Genomic DNA, 15,389 nt, shown 5'->3' with positions numbered 1-15,389 from the left:
AACCTAACAGGAGCGCGGAGCCAACAGGAACCTAACAGGAGCACGGAGCCAACAGGAACCTAACAGGAGCACGGAGCCAACAGGAACCTAACAGGAGCACGGAGCCAACAGGAACCTAACAGGAGCACGGAGCCAACAGGAACATAACAGGAGCACGGAGCCAATAGGAATATAACAGGAGCATGGAGCCAATGAGCGCAGAGCCAATAGGAATATAACAAGAGCGCGGAGCCAACAGGAATGTAAGCATATGTGCCCACGATCAGGACTCTCTGCGTTCTGAACGAAGCGAGTCATGACCGGGGGGCTGTGCGTCTCCTCTGCAGGAAAACGCAGGGGACCGCAGCCGTCAGTACCCACAATCAGGGTTCAGTGTGCTGCGGTCTATCGCTTATGTTCTATCTACGGAGTACGCAGGCAATTCTGCAGCAAACAATTCACATGCTGCAGTCTGGAAAGCCGCTCCGCAGGTCAGTGTTTGCTGCGGAAAAAACAAGCACAGTGGGCACGGGATTTCTAGGAATCCATCCACTGTGCTTGTACTGTACACCGCAGTGGTTTGGATGTAGCTGACGTATGCTGCATCCAAACCGCTGCAAATACCGATCGTGGTCACGCACCCTAACAGGAGCGCGGCACCAATAGGAATGTAAAAGGAGCACAACTTCATGTTTTTCCACTGGGGTTTCCTTACCAAAAACATGTTGCTCCCTGGGTGTCTGGGTGTGTCTCCTGTCGTAGTTCGCGTCACATTTTATAAAAAAAACTTTGAGGCCTCATTCAGACGTCAGTGTTTTTCCCATATGCAATAAATAGTGGGAGTGTCACCAGTGTTTTGGATCAGAGCGTTATCAGTGGTTTTCACATATGGATAGCTAAATGAATTCCGCAGCTTCTCCCATCCATTACTATGGTAATCACAGCACAGCCTGCTGACTGATGTTATCCATGTGCTGTCTGTGATTTTCGCAGACCTGTAGACTTGCGTTACTACTTGCCATCCATGCAGCTAGTAAAAAAAGGACATGTCAACAGCCCCATAGACTATAATGAGCACGTGTGCTACGCGTGAGGATCACAGACAGAACCCGAACGTTTAAACACAGATGTCTGACTGGGTCCTGAATGAGGCCAAATGGCGGCTTAGACACAGGTCATGTGGCCAAAGATAGCCATGTGCCGCTGCTACATAGCAGTATCAGAGTGATGTTGGGAAATATAGTCGCTGTGAGATTCCTACTGTATGGCAACAGCAACAGGATATTAGGACTTGAAGCTCTTCGATTATTTTAGCGGAGTGGATTCTCCCTCAGCATTCATTTTCTCTGTGCTTGCGGCCCTTTTTTCCTTCTCCCCTCTCTATAAGCTATTATAGGCAGCGGATATAGGTTTATTCCTCACTGATGACTGCAGACTCCAGCAATTTTTGAGTGATGGAGATGAGAAAAACAGAAAAGTGAACAATAAGAAGTGGACCTGTTCACACTGGGTTTGTATGTCCTTAGCTTCCATCTGAATCAATGAAAAACAGGAATGATGAAGCCATTGCGTTTAATAAGGCAAACTCCAAGTTTGGGGGTGTTTTTAGTGGATTCAGGCCAGAGACATGAATGTACTGACAAGTGCTAACCCTCACCAACAATGGTGGGCTGCCTCACCAGTGGGACCACCGTGCAGTGTGATAAGCTCTGCATGAGACAGGGGCTGTAAATTCAGAGAAGATACAACAAAGGTGAAGACGTAATAACCATGTGCAGGATATTGAAAGGTTAAATAACGATCAAAGCTAAAAGTATTGCAATGCTGCTTCAGTCCCCTGGATGGCAGTTCCTCCCTGGATACATTTGTGGTATAGGAATAGGATTTATTAAAACCATAAAATCATCTATTTTAAGACCAAACAGAGAAGACTCAAAACAGAGACTTAAAGGGAATCGGTCAGAAGGATTTTGCTACCTCATCTGGGAGCAGCATGATGTAGGTAAAGAGACTCTGAATCCAACGATGTATCACTTAGATTACTGTTCTCACACAATCAGAATGTTTAGATTTAACCATGTAGCAGAGCTGAGAGAGCTGCCCCCGCCCACACCAGGCTCTTTTTTAGAGATTGACACCTCACTGTCAATGTACAATCACAGGAGGTGGCATGTCTGACTGCTGTGCGCGTCACATTGTAGTCCAAGCAATGATAAGCCCTACTGCTTAAACAAACATAGCAAATAAACAACAGATCGGACTGTGACAAGACAGGCAGCCCTGAATTCTGTTTTAACCTTTGCGGCATGCTGTCTTCAGCTTACATAGCAAAAACCTGCTGACAGATTCCCTTTAAGTTTTTCAAAAAACTGATGATATAAATTGGGGAACAGAAACTTGCAGTTCCAGCAAAGGAAATAGATTTTTGATAACAATGAAAGATAATTACCTTTCACAAATGGTACAGGACCCCACAAGAGGGGGAGCACTACTAGACCTTGTACTAACCAATAGGCCAGACCGCATATCAAATATACAAGTTGGGGGTTACTTGGGGAATAGTGATCACAAAATAATAAGTTTTCATGTATTCTTTAGTAAGATGTCTAGTAGAGGGGCTACAAGGACACTAAACTTCAGGAAAGCAAATTTTAAACGGTTGAGAGATGTTCTTAGTGCAATAAACTGGGATGATGTACTAAGTAATAAAAGTACACAAAGCAAATGGGAGACTTTTATGAGCATCCTGAATAGGGCTTGTGCAGAAAATATACCCTATGGGAACAAACATGCTAGAAATAGGAGGAAACCCCTATGGGTAAATAGAGCTGTAAGGGAAGCAATAAAAGAAAAACAGAAAGCCTTAAAAGAATTAAAGAGGGTAGGTAGTGATGAGGCATTATATAATTATAGAAAATTAAATAAAATATGTAAAAAGCAAATTAAGTTAGCTAAGTTTGAGACAGAGAGACTCATTGCGAGAGAAAGTAAAAATAATCCTAAAATATTCTTTAACTACATAAACAGTAAAAAACTGAAAAGCGATAGTGTTGACCCCCTTAAAAATAGTCTTGGTGAAATGGTGGAAGGGGATGAGGGTAAAGCCAACCTGCTGAATGACTTTTTTTCTACGGTTTTTATACAAGAAAATGCCATGGCAGATGACATGACCAGTGATACCATAAATTCACCCTTGAATATTACCTGCTTAACCCAGCAGGAAGTACGCCGCCGCCTCGAAATCACTAAGGTTGACAAATCTCCGGGCCCGGATGGCATACACCCCAGAGTACTACAGGAATTGAGTTCTGTGATAGATAGACCATTATTTTTAATCTTCTCAGATTCCATAATAACAGGGTCGGTACCGCAGGACTGGCGCATAGCAAATGTGGTGCCAATATTCAAAAAGGGGACAAAAACTGAGCCGGGAAATTATAGGCCGGTAAGTTTAACCTCTACGGTTGGTAAAATCCTTGAGGGATTCTTGAGAGATGCTATACTGGAGTATCTCAAGAAAAATAACCTTATGACAGAGTATCAACATGGGTTTATGAGGGATCGATCCTGTCAAACTAATTTGATCAGTTTCTATGAAGAGGTAAGTTCAAGTCTGGACCAGGGAAATGCAGTGGATGTTGTGTATATGGACTTTTCAAAAGCTTTTGATACGGTGCCACACAAAAGGTTGGTACATAAAATGAGAATAATGGGGATAGGGGAAAATATGTGTAACTGGGTTAAAAACTGGCTCAGTGATAGGAAACAAAGGGTGGTTATTAATGGTACGTACTCGGACTGGGTCTCAGTTCATAGTGGGGTACCACAGGGGTCAGTATTGGGCCCGCTTCTTTTCAACATATTTATAAATGACCTTGTTGGGGGCATGCGGAGTAGAATTTCAATATTTGCAGATGATACTAAACTCTGCAGGGTAATCAATACAGAGGAGGATAATTTTATATTACAGGGAGATTTATGTAAATTGGAGGATTGGGCTGAGAAGTGGCAATTGAAGTTTAATGTAGATAAATGTAAGGTCATGCACTTGGGTAGAGGAAATAACATTTATGATTATGTACTTAATTGTAGAACACTGGGTAAAACAGACACAGAAAAAGACTTGGGTGTATGGGTGGATGGTAAACTTCACTTTAGTGGACAGTGTCAGGCAGCTGCTGCCAGGGCTAATAAAATAATGGGATGTATTAAAAGAGGTATAAGTGTTCATGAAAAAAATGTACTTCTACCTCTGTACAAGTCACTAGTGCGACCGCACGTAGAATACTGTGTACAATTCTGGTCACCGATATATAAGAAGGACATAGCTGAACTGGAGAGGGTGCAGAGAAGAGCGACCAAGATTATTAGAGGAATGGGTGGGCTGCAATACCAAGACAGGTTATTAAACTTGGGGTTATTTAGTTTGGAAAAACGAAGGCTTAGGGGGGATCTAATCACAATGTATAAATATATGAGGGGACAGTACAGAGACCTTTCCAAAGATCTTTTTACACCTAGGCCTGCGACTGGAACACGGGGGCATCCGCTACGTCTTGAGGAAAGAAGGTTTAATCATAATCACAGACGAGGATTCTTTACTGTACGAGCAGTGAGACTATGGAACTCTCTGCCGCATGATGTTGTAATGAGTGATTCACTACTAACATTTAAGCAGAGCCTGGATGCGTTTCTTGAAAAATGTAATATTACCAGTTATGTATATTAGATTTTATGACAGGGTATTGATCCAGGGAACTAGTCTGATTGCCGGATGTGGAGTCAAGAAGGAAATTTTTTCCCCATTGGAACTTGTTTGCCACATTGGGGTTTTTTTGCCTTCCTCTGGATCAACATGTTAGGCTACGGGTTGAACTAGATGGACTTAGAGTCTCCCTTCAACCTTAAAAACTATGATACTATGATACTATGAAAAATGTCACAGGGATGGCGTGTTATATGCTGTAGGGTGCAATCACAAGACGGAGTTTTACGGTCCGTGTTACGGCCACAATGCCCGGCCCATCCAATTCTGATCTGGACTAAAAGCCTCATGTGTGCCTGCCTATGACATTTACACTACAAAGGCTGGCAGGCAGCATCCAATCACCAATCACTGGAGTGTGCAAATATATAACAACATCCTAAAAAAAATTTAATGGAAAATTGTGCACATCAAATTATTACACAAAATGAATCTTCATTGCCATAAAATAAAGAAAGTAAAACAAGAAAAAAAGAATAAGAAAAATGCCCCAAACATCAAGCAGAAAAGATAAAGAGAAGCAACCACCATGATTTTTCTATATGAGGTAAAGGCAGTGCCATACAGGGAATAAGATGCTGAATCCAGGCATACCTGTTATAGAAAGAGCTGATGCTTGGTTAATGAAATATCTTTACTCAAAGTTGCAGAAATGCCCTGCACTTTACAGGTGTAATGGGGGCGGGAATTTGTGGGTCGGGTCCTCCGCATTTATTCTTCTTCCGGCGTCCTCCTGGCTTGCCCCTTCTCTTTATTTGAATATATATATGGTACTTCGGAGTCCTATGTAGCGGTAGGGGGTGTCTGCTATGTGGGGCGCTCCCGAGTCCCATGTAGGGGGGGTCTGCTATGTGGGGCGCTCCCGAGTCCCATGTAGGGGGGGTCTGCTATGTGGGGCGCTCCCGAGTCCCATGTAGGGGGGGTCTATGTGGGGCGCTCCCGAGTCCCATGTAGGGGGGGTCTGCTATGTGGGGCGCTCCCGAGTCCCATGTAGGGGGGGTCTGCTATGTGGGGCGCTCCCGAGTCCCATGTAGGGGGGGTCTGCTATGTGGGGCGCTCCCGAGTCCCATGTAGGGGGGGTCTGCTATGTGGGGCGCTCCCGAGTCCCATGTAGGGGGGGTCTGCTATGTGGGGCGCTCCCGAGTCCCATGTAGGGGGGGTCTGCTATGTGGGGCGCTCCCGAGTCCCATGTAGGGGGGGTCTGCTATGTGGGGCGCTCCCGAGTCCCATGTAGGGGGGGTCTGCTATGTGGGGCGCTCCCGAGTCCCATGTAGGGGGGGGTCTGCTATGTGGGGCGCTCCCGAGTCCCATGTAGGGGGGGTCTGCTATGTGGGGCGCTCCCGAGTCCCATGTAGGGGGGGTCTGCTATGTGGGGCGCTCCCGAGTCCCATGTAGGGGGGGTCTGCTATGTGGGGCGCTCCCGAGTCCCATGTAGGGGGGGTCTGCTATGTGGAGTGCTCCGGAGTCCCATGTAGGGGGGGTCTGCTATGTGCAGCGCTCTGGAGTCCCATGTAGGGGGTGTCTATGTGGGGCGCTCCGGAGTCCCATGTAGGGGGGGTCTGCTATGTGGGGCGCTCCGGAGTCCCATGTAGGGGGTGTCTGCTATGTGGAGTGCTCCGGAGTCCCATGTAGGGGGGGTCTGCTATGTGCAGCGCTCTGGAGTCCCATGTAGGGGGTGTCTATGTGGGGCGCTCCGGAGTCCCATGTAGGGGGGGGGTCTGCTATGTGGGGCGCTCCGGAGTCCCATGTAGGGGGTGTCTATGTGGGGCGCTCCGGACCGCACTCAGCCATCACACCGTGCACCACACGTTTCACCTTCAGAAATGAGGACATGTATGACAGGGGGAAGAAAACTGCAGAGCGGAAAGCGACCATGACACCTGCCCAATGTTGTGCTATTCGGGATTCGTGCACATAATATTGCTCATGTCAAAACAGAATCAGAGGAAGAACTAGCAGCAGCAGCGCTGCCCACACAGCGGAGGGCACAGTGACGGCAGCTGAGCAGGCAGTGCCCAGAGGCAGCAGATGGCACAATCATCAATCACATACAGGGGGCTCCTCAAGGAGAAGAGCCAGGAAAGCGGCCACCAGCGCACACTGACAGCCATTCCGGCACCTGCAGGGTGCTGCTGACGTCACTGCCCTGATCACCATCCCTGCCACCTACAACAACATGCACGGCCCGGGCGCCACAGACATGGCAGTGCCAGGCTGCACTCACCCGTGGAATCTGCAGCTGGAATCTCAGAGCGCTGGGACTGCTGAGTCAGCATGCTGCAGGCGCACTGTCCCGCTACTGGGCAGCAGCACAAACACGCGTCCGGAAAATGCAGCACTGCACTGGGGATTGTCCGGGCACATAGCATCCATAGGGGCTGGAGGGTGACCCGCGCCTCACCGCCGCCTCCTCGGGCATAGTCCCACACCAGCGCTGGCCATGACAGCTACAGGCAGCGGGGACTGGCGGAAGGGGGTCACGTGAGCGAAAAAGGGGCGGGGCTTACTCCGCTGTAGAGCGCTGTACGGAGGAGACACGGAGCCGAGAGTGCTGCTCTGAGGGGACGGCATGGAGCGGGCTGTGATAGAGGCTGGGGAGAGGAGAACATGGAAATCAGGGGGCCCCAGAGCAGAAGTTCTATTTACCCCCCCTAAATAAACTAGTATTCATCTAGGTCAGATACAATAAGCACAGCCCTTACAAAGTACGTTTCCTCCAATTGAAGCCCTAGATTCCATGATCATTGCAGCCTAAAGTGTGATACCAACAAGAGAGCCCCCCAAACACTGTATGATTCCCCCACAGTGCATCCCGCCACACGCACAGACTGATGACCCTACTGTACCCACCTCAACTACCCCAGCAAAGTATGGTGACCCCCCCCAACACAGTATGGGGACCCTGCAGTACCCCCACAGCCCTTCATGCGGTATAGTGAGCCTCCAAACATAATGTCCCCCACTAGCCCCCCAAATGGTATAATGACCCCCACACAATCCTTCACTCCATAATTGCTTGCATACAGTATAATGGCCCTCAAATAGTCCTCCATAAAGTTTAATTCTCCGTCATAGATCTGCAAATATTATAATGGTCCCACATAGCCCTCTAAATAGTATATTTACCTCCACATTGCCTTCCAAATATTACAATGGCCCCCACATAGCCTTCCATATACTGTATAATAGGCCCCATATAGCCCTCTATAGAGTATAATGCACCCCCATAATCCTCCATGTATCACAATGCACCCCTATAGTCATCCATATATCACAATGCACCCCCATAATCATCCATATAGTATTATGGCCATTGGTCACCAGTGTACTCATTAACCATAAAAAATAAATATTCACCTTTCTTCTTTTCCCTGCTGCTCCGGTCTCTGCAGAGGCGTGTGTTCTGCAGATCTGCACATTTCGGCACAGCGGGTGTGCAGTAATGACATCACCACACCCGCTGCACTGCAACGTTAGAGCGCAAACAGCAGGAGAACGATGAAGGAGGGAGCATCAGTGGAGCGCCCCCTCTTTCATCATTACTTTCAACTGTATCAACATCCGTGATGTTAATATAGTTGAAAGTGCGATACCTGGCGCTAGCGTGAGGAGGAGGGCTATACCAGCGCAAGCACCCTTCCCCGACTCATGGTATGGCATTGTCTGCCACCATAGGCAGTACGCCACTCAGTCTGTGTGATAGAGAGGATGGACATAGAGAAGCAGTCTGTATAAGGAGGGGGCATAGGGAGAAGTCTATATGTAAGGAGGGGGCATAAGGAGAAGTCTGTGTAAGTAGGGGCATAGGGAGAAGTCTGTGTAAGGAGGGGGCATAGGGGGAAGTTTTTGCAAGGAGGGTGCATAGGGAGATGTCTATATGTAAGGAGGGGGCATAGGGAGAAGTCTATATGTAAGGAGGGGGCATAGGGAGAAGTCTGTGTAAGGAGGGTGCATAAGGAGAAGTCTGTGTAAGGAGGGGGCATAGGGAGAAGTCTATATGTAAGGAGGGGGCATAGGGAGAAGTCTGTGTAAGGAGGGTGCATAAGGAGAAGTCTGTGTAAGGAGGGGGCGTAGGGGGAAGTCTTTGCAAGGAGGGTGCATAGGGAGAAGTCTATATGTAAGGAGGGGGCATAGGGAGAAGTCTGCGTAAGGAGGGTGCATAAGGAGAAGTCTGTGTAAGGAGGGGGCATAGGGGGAAGTCTTTGCAAGGAGGGTGCATAGGGAGATGTCTATATGTAAGGAGGGTGCATAGGGAGAAGTCTATATGTAAGGAGGGGGCATAGGGAGAAGTCTGTGTAAGAAGGGTGCATAGGGAGAAGGCTGTGTAAGGAGGGGGCATAAGAAGAAGTCTGTGTAAGGAAGGGCATAGGGAGAAGTCTGTGTAAGAGGGGTGCAGAAAAAAAATAGAAGGCGTGTTCACTCCGAGCTGCTGGTGTAGACTTTCCAAAGGCAGATCCAGGACACATCAGTGGAGATATGTTTTTTTTATTCAACTCGTTTCAAAGCCGTTACATGCATCTTCAGGAAAAGGATCCATAGACCGTGGTTCATTTCCTGAAAAAGAAGCTTGTAATGGCTTTTAAAGGGAACCTGTCACCAGTTTTTTGCCAGATAAGCTGCAGCCACCACCAGTGAGCTCTTATATACAGCATTCCAACATTCTGTATATAAGAGCCCAGGCCACTGGGTATAACATAAAAAACACTTTATAATACTGACCTAGAAGGTCGCTCCGGTGCACAACGGTCGGATGGGTGGTGCCGTTCTCCGGGATTGGCGCCTCCCCTTTCGGCCATCTTGGTCTTCCTTATTCTGAAGCCACGGTGCATGACGCGTCTACGTCATACACATGCGCCAGCATTCAGGTCCTGCGCAGGCGCACTTTGATCTGCCCTGAGCCGGGCAGATCAAAGTATTGTAGTGCACCTGCGCAGGACCTCAATGCCGACACGTGTGTATGACGTAGACGCGTCATTGTGGATTTTGCCGTGTGTTTAGGATCATTATCCATTTGTAGAAGTCATCCTCTTTATATTCAGATTTTTTACACATGGTGTTATGTTTCCATCAAGAATTTGTTGAAATTTTATTGAATCCATTCTTCCCTCTACCCATGAAATGTTCCCCATGCGATTAAGTGCAACACAACCCCACAGCATGATTGATCCACCCCCATGCTTAATGGTTGGTGATATGTTCTTTTCCTGAAATTCTGTGTCTTTGTATCTCCACACATACCTCTGATCTATGTGGTCAAATATGTCTATTTTAACCTCATCAGTCCACAAGATTTTTTTAAAAAAGGCATCAGCTTGTTTAGATGTTCTTTTGCATACTTTTGATGCAGAATTTTAGGGTTCAGTCACATCTGCGTATAAAATCTGTGAGTGCAATGCGATAAAAAAATCACATTGCACTCACACCAATGTTAAACAATAGAGCTGCAAAATTCAGAGTGCCAGGCAAATTGCAGCATGTTGTGAGTGGCTCCGTACCTCGGCAATACAAGTTAACGGGTGAGAGAAAAACGCATGGACATGCGACGCGTTTTTAACATGAACTTTTACATACTGTCAAATGCTAGATAGATGGATGAATAGATAGGATAGATAGATGTCAAACACCTATATAATTATATAAAAAAAAAACTGACCCGCACATGCAACAAGTGTAATAGGTGCTAGCTGAAAAAACATAGTTACTATAAGATGCATACAGCTGCACACTAAAAAGCCAACAATGAATAAGGGAACTCTGGTATTGCATTACTGCTATAGGAATATATGAAAAAAGAGATATTTAGTTTATGTATTGGTCAATGCATGTAAGCCCAGTCACCACGGCAAGGTATATTTCTGTAAACTGGGAACCTAACTTGAAATACCACTATCTGGGTTATAAACATTCTTGTCTGGGCAGCTAGACTGCTGCTATGTTAAATTTTTAATCTACCTAGTTACTGTGTTTTATCAGCTAGCACCTATTCACACTTTTTGGATGTGCGGGTCAGTTTTTTTATGTACTGTATTTGTAGTGCATTTCTTTCTAATTGAGCACTCCACCCTAAAACCAGGCTGTCTTAATTTCCCTTTATAGCAGGAGTCTAGCTGCCCAGAAATGGAGGTTTGTAACCGAGATATTGTCATTTCAAGTTAGGTTCCCAATTTACAGAGATATACCTTGCCGTGGTGACCGGGCTTACATGCATTGACCAATACATAAACTAAATATCTCTTTTTTTCATATATTCCTATAGCAGTAATGCAATACCAGAGTTCCCTTATTCATTGTTGGCTTTTTAGTGTGCAGCTGTATGCATCTTGTAGTAAACACCTATATAATGTCCTACACCACCCTATATATTCTAAGATCTCACCCTGTAGTATATTTCATGTGGCACTAAAGGTTGTTTAGCCTTGTATTTAGCCACAAAATAACTAATTAAATGAAAAAAAATTATGTAGGGTCCCCCCTATTTTTGGTGGCTAGCTAAGGTAAAGCAGACGCTTACAGTCGACAGGCATCACTTACAGGATTAGTAATGGGGGGATTCTCCTAGACGCCTCCCAAAACTAATCTAGGGCTTAGTGGCAGCTGTGAGCTGTCATTATCCCCTTATATTACCCCGATTGCCACCGCACCAGGGCAATTGGGATGAGAGGGTTAACGTGCCAGGATTATCGCATCTAATGGATGCAACAATCCTGAGTGGCTGCAGGCTGCTATTTTTAGGCTGGGAGGGTCAATAACCATGGGCCTCCACAGCCTGTGAATACCAGCCCCCAGCTGTTGACTATATCATGGCTGGGTATCAAAATTGGGGGGAGACTGCACGTTGTTCTTTTACATTATTCAAATAATTTAAAAAAGCCGCATAGGATCCGTCCTATTTTTTTTTCTTTTTTATAAACCGTCTTTCTTGACAAAAGCCAAGGTAAACAGAAATATCCAAAATAGAATAAAAGGATGCAAAACGAAATACAGTATGTCGGCAGTACAACAAAAAAAGGAGATTAGACAGCACATTGTAAGTATAAACCAACAGATCGGGAGTACTTCCCAAAATCACGATATTTAGGTATCACAATATGGGGGATCCTATGTTAGTTTTTTTTATTTCTTTATTTCTCCACCACTATATAGACACAGACAGCATGTGTCATTCAAAGCAATTACAGATGCTGTCACACAGGGTGGGGGCAAGGTCTGATTTCAACCAATTGCAGACATCGGGTCTGCCGGTGGGCGTGAGAAGCAGTGAATATGTATGAGGGTTAATGAGTGGCCTCAGAAGCAGTGTTACAGTCGTGCGGGAGACTCGGTAAGTATGACGGTCCAGCTCTAATCCCCCTAGCCCTTTCTACAACCATTTTAAAGCAAAATGTTCAGATCCCCAAAGACTTATATGGTGATCAACATCCGGGCAGATGTTCCAGTTCAAGTCCGGTCCCGAACCTGTTTTTTTCTAAATCCGGTTGGACCTGCCGAACCTGAATATCTGCAGGTTCGCCTTTCTCTAGTCTCTACTACTGACTGGGTGAGATTCATCTAATTGTATTTTTTATATCTACTTTTTTATAAAGTGCCTTATGAAAGTATTCGGCCCCTTGATTTTTTTCAACCTTTTCCCACATTTCAGGCTTTAACCCCTTCAGCCCCCAGCCTGTTTTCACCTTAAAGACCCGGCCATTTTTTGCAATTCTGACCAGTGTCACTTTGACAGGTTATAACTCTGGAACGCTTCAACGGATCCTGGCGATTCTGAGATTGTTTTTTCGTGACATATTGTACTTCATGTCAATGGTAAATTTAGGCCGATATTTTTTGCGTTTATGTGTGAAAAGTTAGGAAATTTGGCGAACATTTTGAAAATTTCGCAATTTTCAAAATTTGAAATTTTATGCCCATAAATCTGTGAGATATGTCAAACAAAATAGTTACTATGTAACATTTCCCACTTGTCTACTTTACACCAGCGCAATTTTTGAAACAAAATTTTTTTCCGTTAGGAAGTTAGAAGGGGTCAAAGTTCATCAGCAATTTTTCATTTTTCCAACAAAATTTACAAAAAAAATATTTTAGGTACCACATCACATTTGGAGTGACTTTGAGAGGCCGAGGTGACAGAAAATACCCAAAAGTGACCCCATTCTAAAATCTGCACTCCTCACACTGCTCAAAACCACATCTAAGAAGTTTATTAACCCTTTAGGAGCTTTATAGCAACCAAAGCAATGTGGAAGGAAAAAATGAAAATTTTACTTTTTTACACAAAAATGTTACTTTAGCCATAAAATTTAGCATTTTCACAAGGGTATCAGGAAAAATGCACCATAAAATTAATTGTGCAATTTCTCCTGAGTACACCGATATCTCATATGTGGGGGAAATCAATTGTTTTGGCGCACGGCAAGGCTCGGAAGAGAAGGAGCATCATTTGAATTTTTGAAAGCAAAATTGTCTGGAATAATTAGCAGATGTGATGTTGCGTTTGGAGACCCCCTGAGGTTCCTAAACAATGGAGCTCCCCCACAAGTGACCCCATTTTGGAAACTAGACCCCTCATGGAATTTATCTAGATGTTTATTGAGCACTTTGAACCTCTGGGGGCTTCACAAAAGTTAATAACTTTGAGCAATGAAAATAAAAAAAAAAAAAAATTACCACGAAATTGTTACTTCAACCAGGTAGCTTTTTTTTTCACAAGGGTATCAGGAAAAATTGCAACATAAAATGTATTGTGCATTTTCTCCTGAGTACACAGATACCTCATATGTGGTGGAAATCAAATGTTTGGGCGCACAGCAGGGCTCGGAAGGCAAGGTGCGACAATTGACTTTTCAAACGCAAAATTGTCTGGAATCGTTAGTGGATGCCATGTTGTGTTTGGAGACCCCCTGAGGTGCCTAAACAATGGAGCTCCCCCACAAGTGACCCCATTTTGGAAACTAGACCCCTCATTGAATTTATCTAGATGTTTACTGAACACTTTGAACCCCTGGAGGCTTCACAAAAGTTAAGAACGTTCAGCCGTGAAAATATATATATTTTTTTTTTACCATGAAATTGTTATTTCAACCAGGTAGCTTTTTTTTCCACAAGGGTATCAGGAAAAAATGCACCATACAATGTATTGTGCAATTTCTCCTGAGTACACAGGTACCTCATATGTGGTGGAAAGTAATTGTCTGGGCACACAGCGGGGCTCAGAAGAGAAGGAGCGCCATTTCACAGCAAAATTGGTTGGAATTATTAGCGTACGCCATGTTGCGTTTGGAGACCCCCTGAGGTGCCTAAACAATGGAGCTCCCCCACAAGTGACCTCATTTTGGAAACTAAACCCCCATGGCATAAATCTACATGGGTAATGAGCACTTTGAACCCTCACGTGCTTCATACATTGAGGCATAAAAACAAAAAAGTACTTTTTTTTTTCCACAAAATGTTATTTTAGGCTCCATTTTTTAATTTGTACAGGGGTAACAGGATAAAGTGGACTGCAAAATTTGTTGGGCAATTTGTTCTGAGTATGCTGATACCTCATATGTGGCAGAAAAACACTGTTTGGGCGCACGGCAGAGCTCCAGAGGGAAGGAGCGTCATTTGACTTTTTAAATGGAAAATTAGCTGGAATCGTTAGCCGCACCATGTCGCGTTTGGAGATCCCCCTGATATGCCCAAACAGTGGAGCTCCCCCACATGTGACCCCATGTTGGAAACTAGACCCCCCCCCCCCCCCAATACAAAGAAATATTAGTTTGGCATAATAAAAAATAGAGACGTCAGTAAAAAAAAAAATATATATGCACCTGCAACTGACACTAAGGCAAGTGCCACACGTGAGAGCAATGCACAAATCTCGCATCGCATCACCCGACACATCCGCACACTCCTGTCTGGAAGAGAGCGACCGTGCCGGATGATGCGGTGTGAGACTCGAGCATCGCTCTCATGTGTGGCACTGGGCTGACCCTTACAATATTCAGTAAAAAATACTGTAGTTGATGATTACTACAGTATAATTTTACTGGCCCTAAACTAAGTTTATTTGTATTTCTTTCTTAGTTTACAGAAAAAAAAATTAGGACGAACGCACAGATGTACTGCAAAAAGGGGGGGACTAGGTGGGATGGAAAAAAGATGGATGGAGGATAGAAGAGGGCGCAACGGATGCAGGAGCGGCGGAGGATGGGTGAGGAGCCAAGGGCGGAGGATTGGTGAGGGGGCACGTCGGAGGATGGGAGGGCGTGGCGGATGGAAGAGCGGTTGAGGATGGGTGCGGGCACAACGGATGCAGGAGTGGCGGAGGAAGGGGGGGCGAGGGGAAGGGTGGAAGGGGAGTGGGAGGTGAGATTGGGGATAGCTACCTTACAGAATGCATCTAGGCAGCAGGATTGCAGCAGATCCGGGAGGGGGGGAGGGGGCAGAGGATTAAGGGGATGAGAGAGAGCAGGCAGCAGATAAGGGAGGGGGCAGAGGCTGATGGGGGAGTGAGGTGGCAGATGCAAGGGCGCAGAGGCTGATTGGGGAATGAGGTGGCAGATGCAGGGGCGCAGAGGCTGATGGGGGAGTGAGGTGGCTGATGCAGGGGCGGTGGAGCGGCAGATGCTGGGGCGGTGGAGCGGCAGATGGGGAGAGAGCAGTG

At 45.8% G+C, this 15,389-nt stretch overlaps 1 protein-coding gene across 1 annotated transcript in view; it reads right to left on the bottom strand.

Moving 5' to 3' along the window:
- TMEM255A (transmembrane protein 255A) overlaps window positions 1-7,208 on the bottom strand; it is a 56,348-nt gene extending 49,140 nt beyond the window's left edge. Inside the window, exon 1 of the mRNA XM_075323904.1 lies at window positions 6,969-7,208. Coding sequence (XP_075180019.1) covers window positions 6,969-7,113 — 145 coding nt within the window. The 5' untranslated portion in view covers window positions 7,114-7,208. The remainder of the gene's footprint in view (window positions 1-6,968) is intronic.
- Between the last annotated feature and the right edge of the window lie 8,181 nt (window positions 7,209-15,389).

This window comes from Anomaloglossus baeobatrachus, chromosome 9 (genome assembly GCF_048569485.1).
Source record: "Anomaloglossus baeobatrachus isolate aAnoBae1 chromosome 9, aAnoBae1.hap1, whole genome shotgun sequence".
NCBI classification, from domain to species: Eukaryota; Metazoa; Chordata; class Amphibia; order Anura; family Aromobatidae; genus Anomaloglossus; species Anomaloglossus baeobatrachus.
Note: the sequence above shows the minus strand (reverse complement) of the source record. Positions and strands in the feature narration are given on the sequence as shown.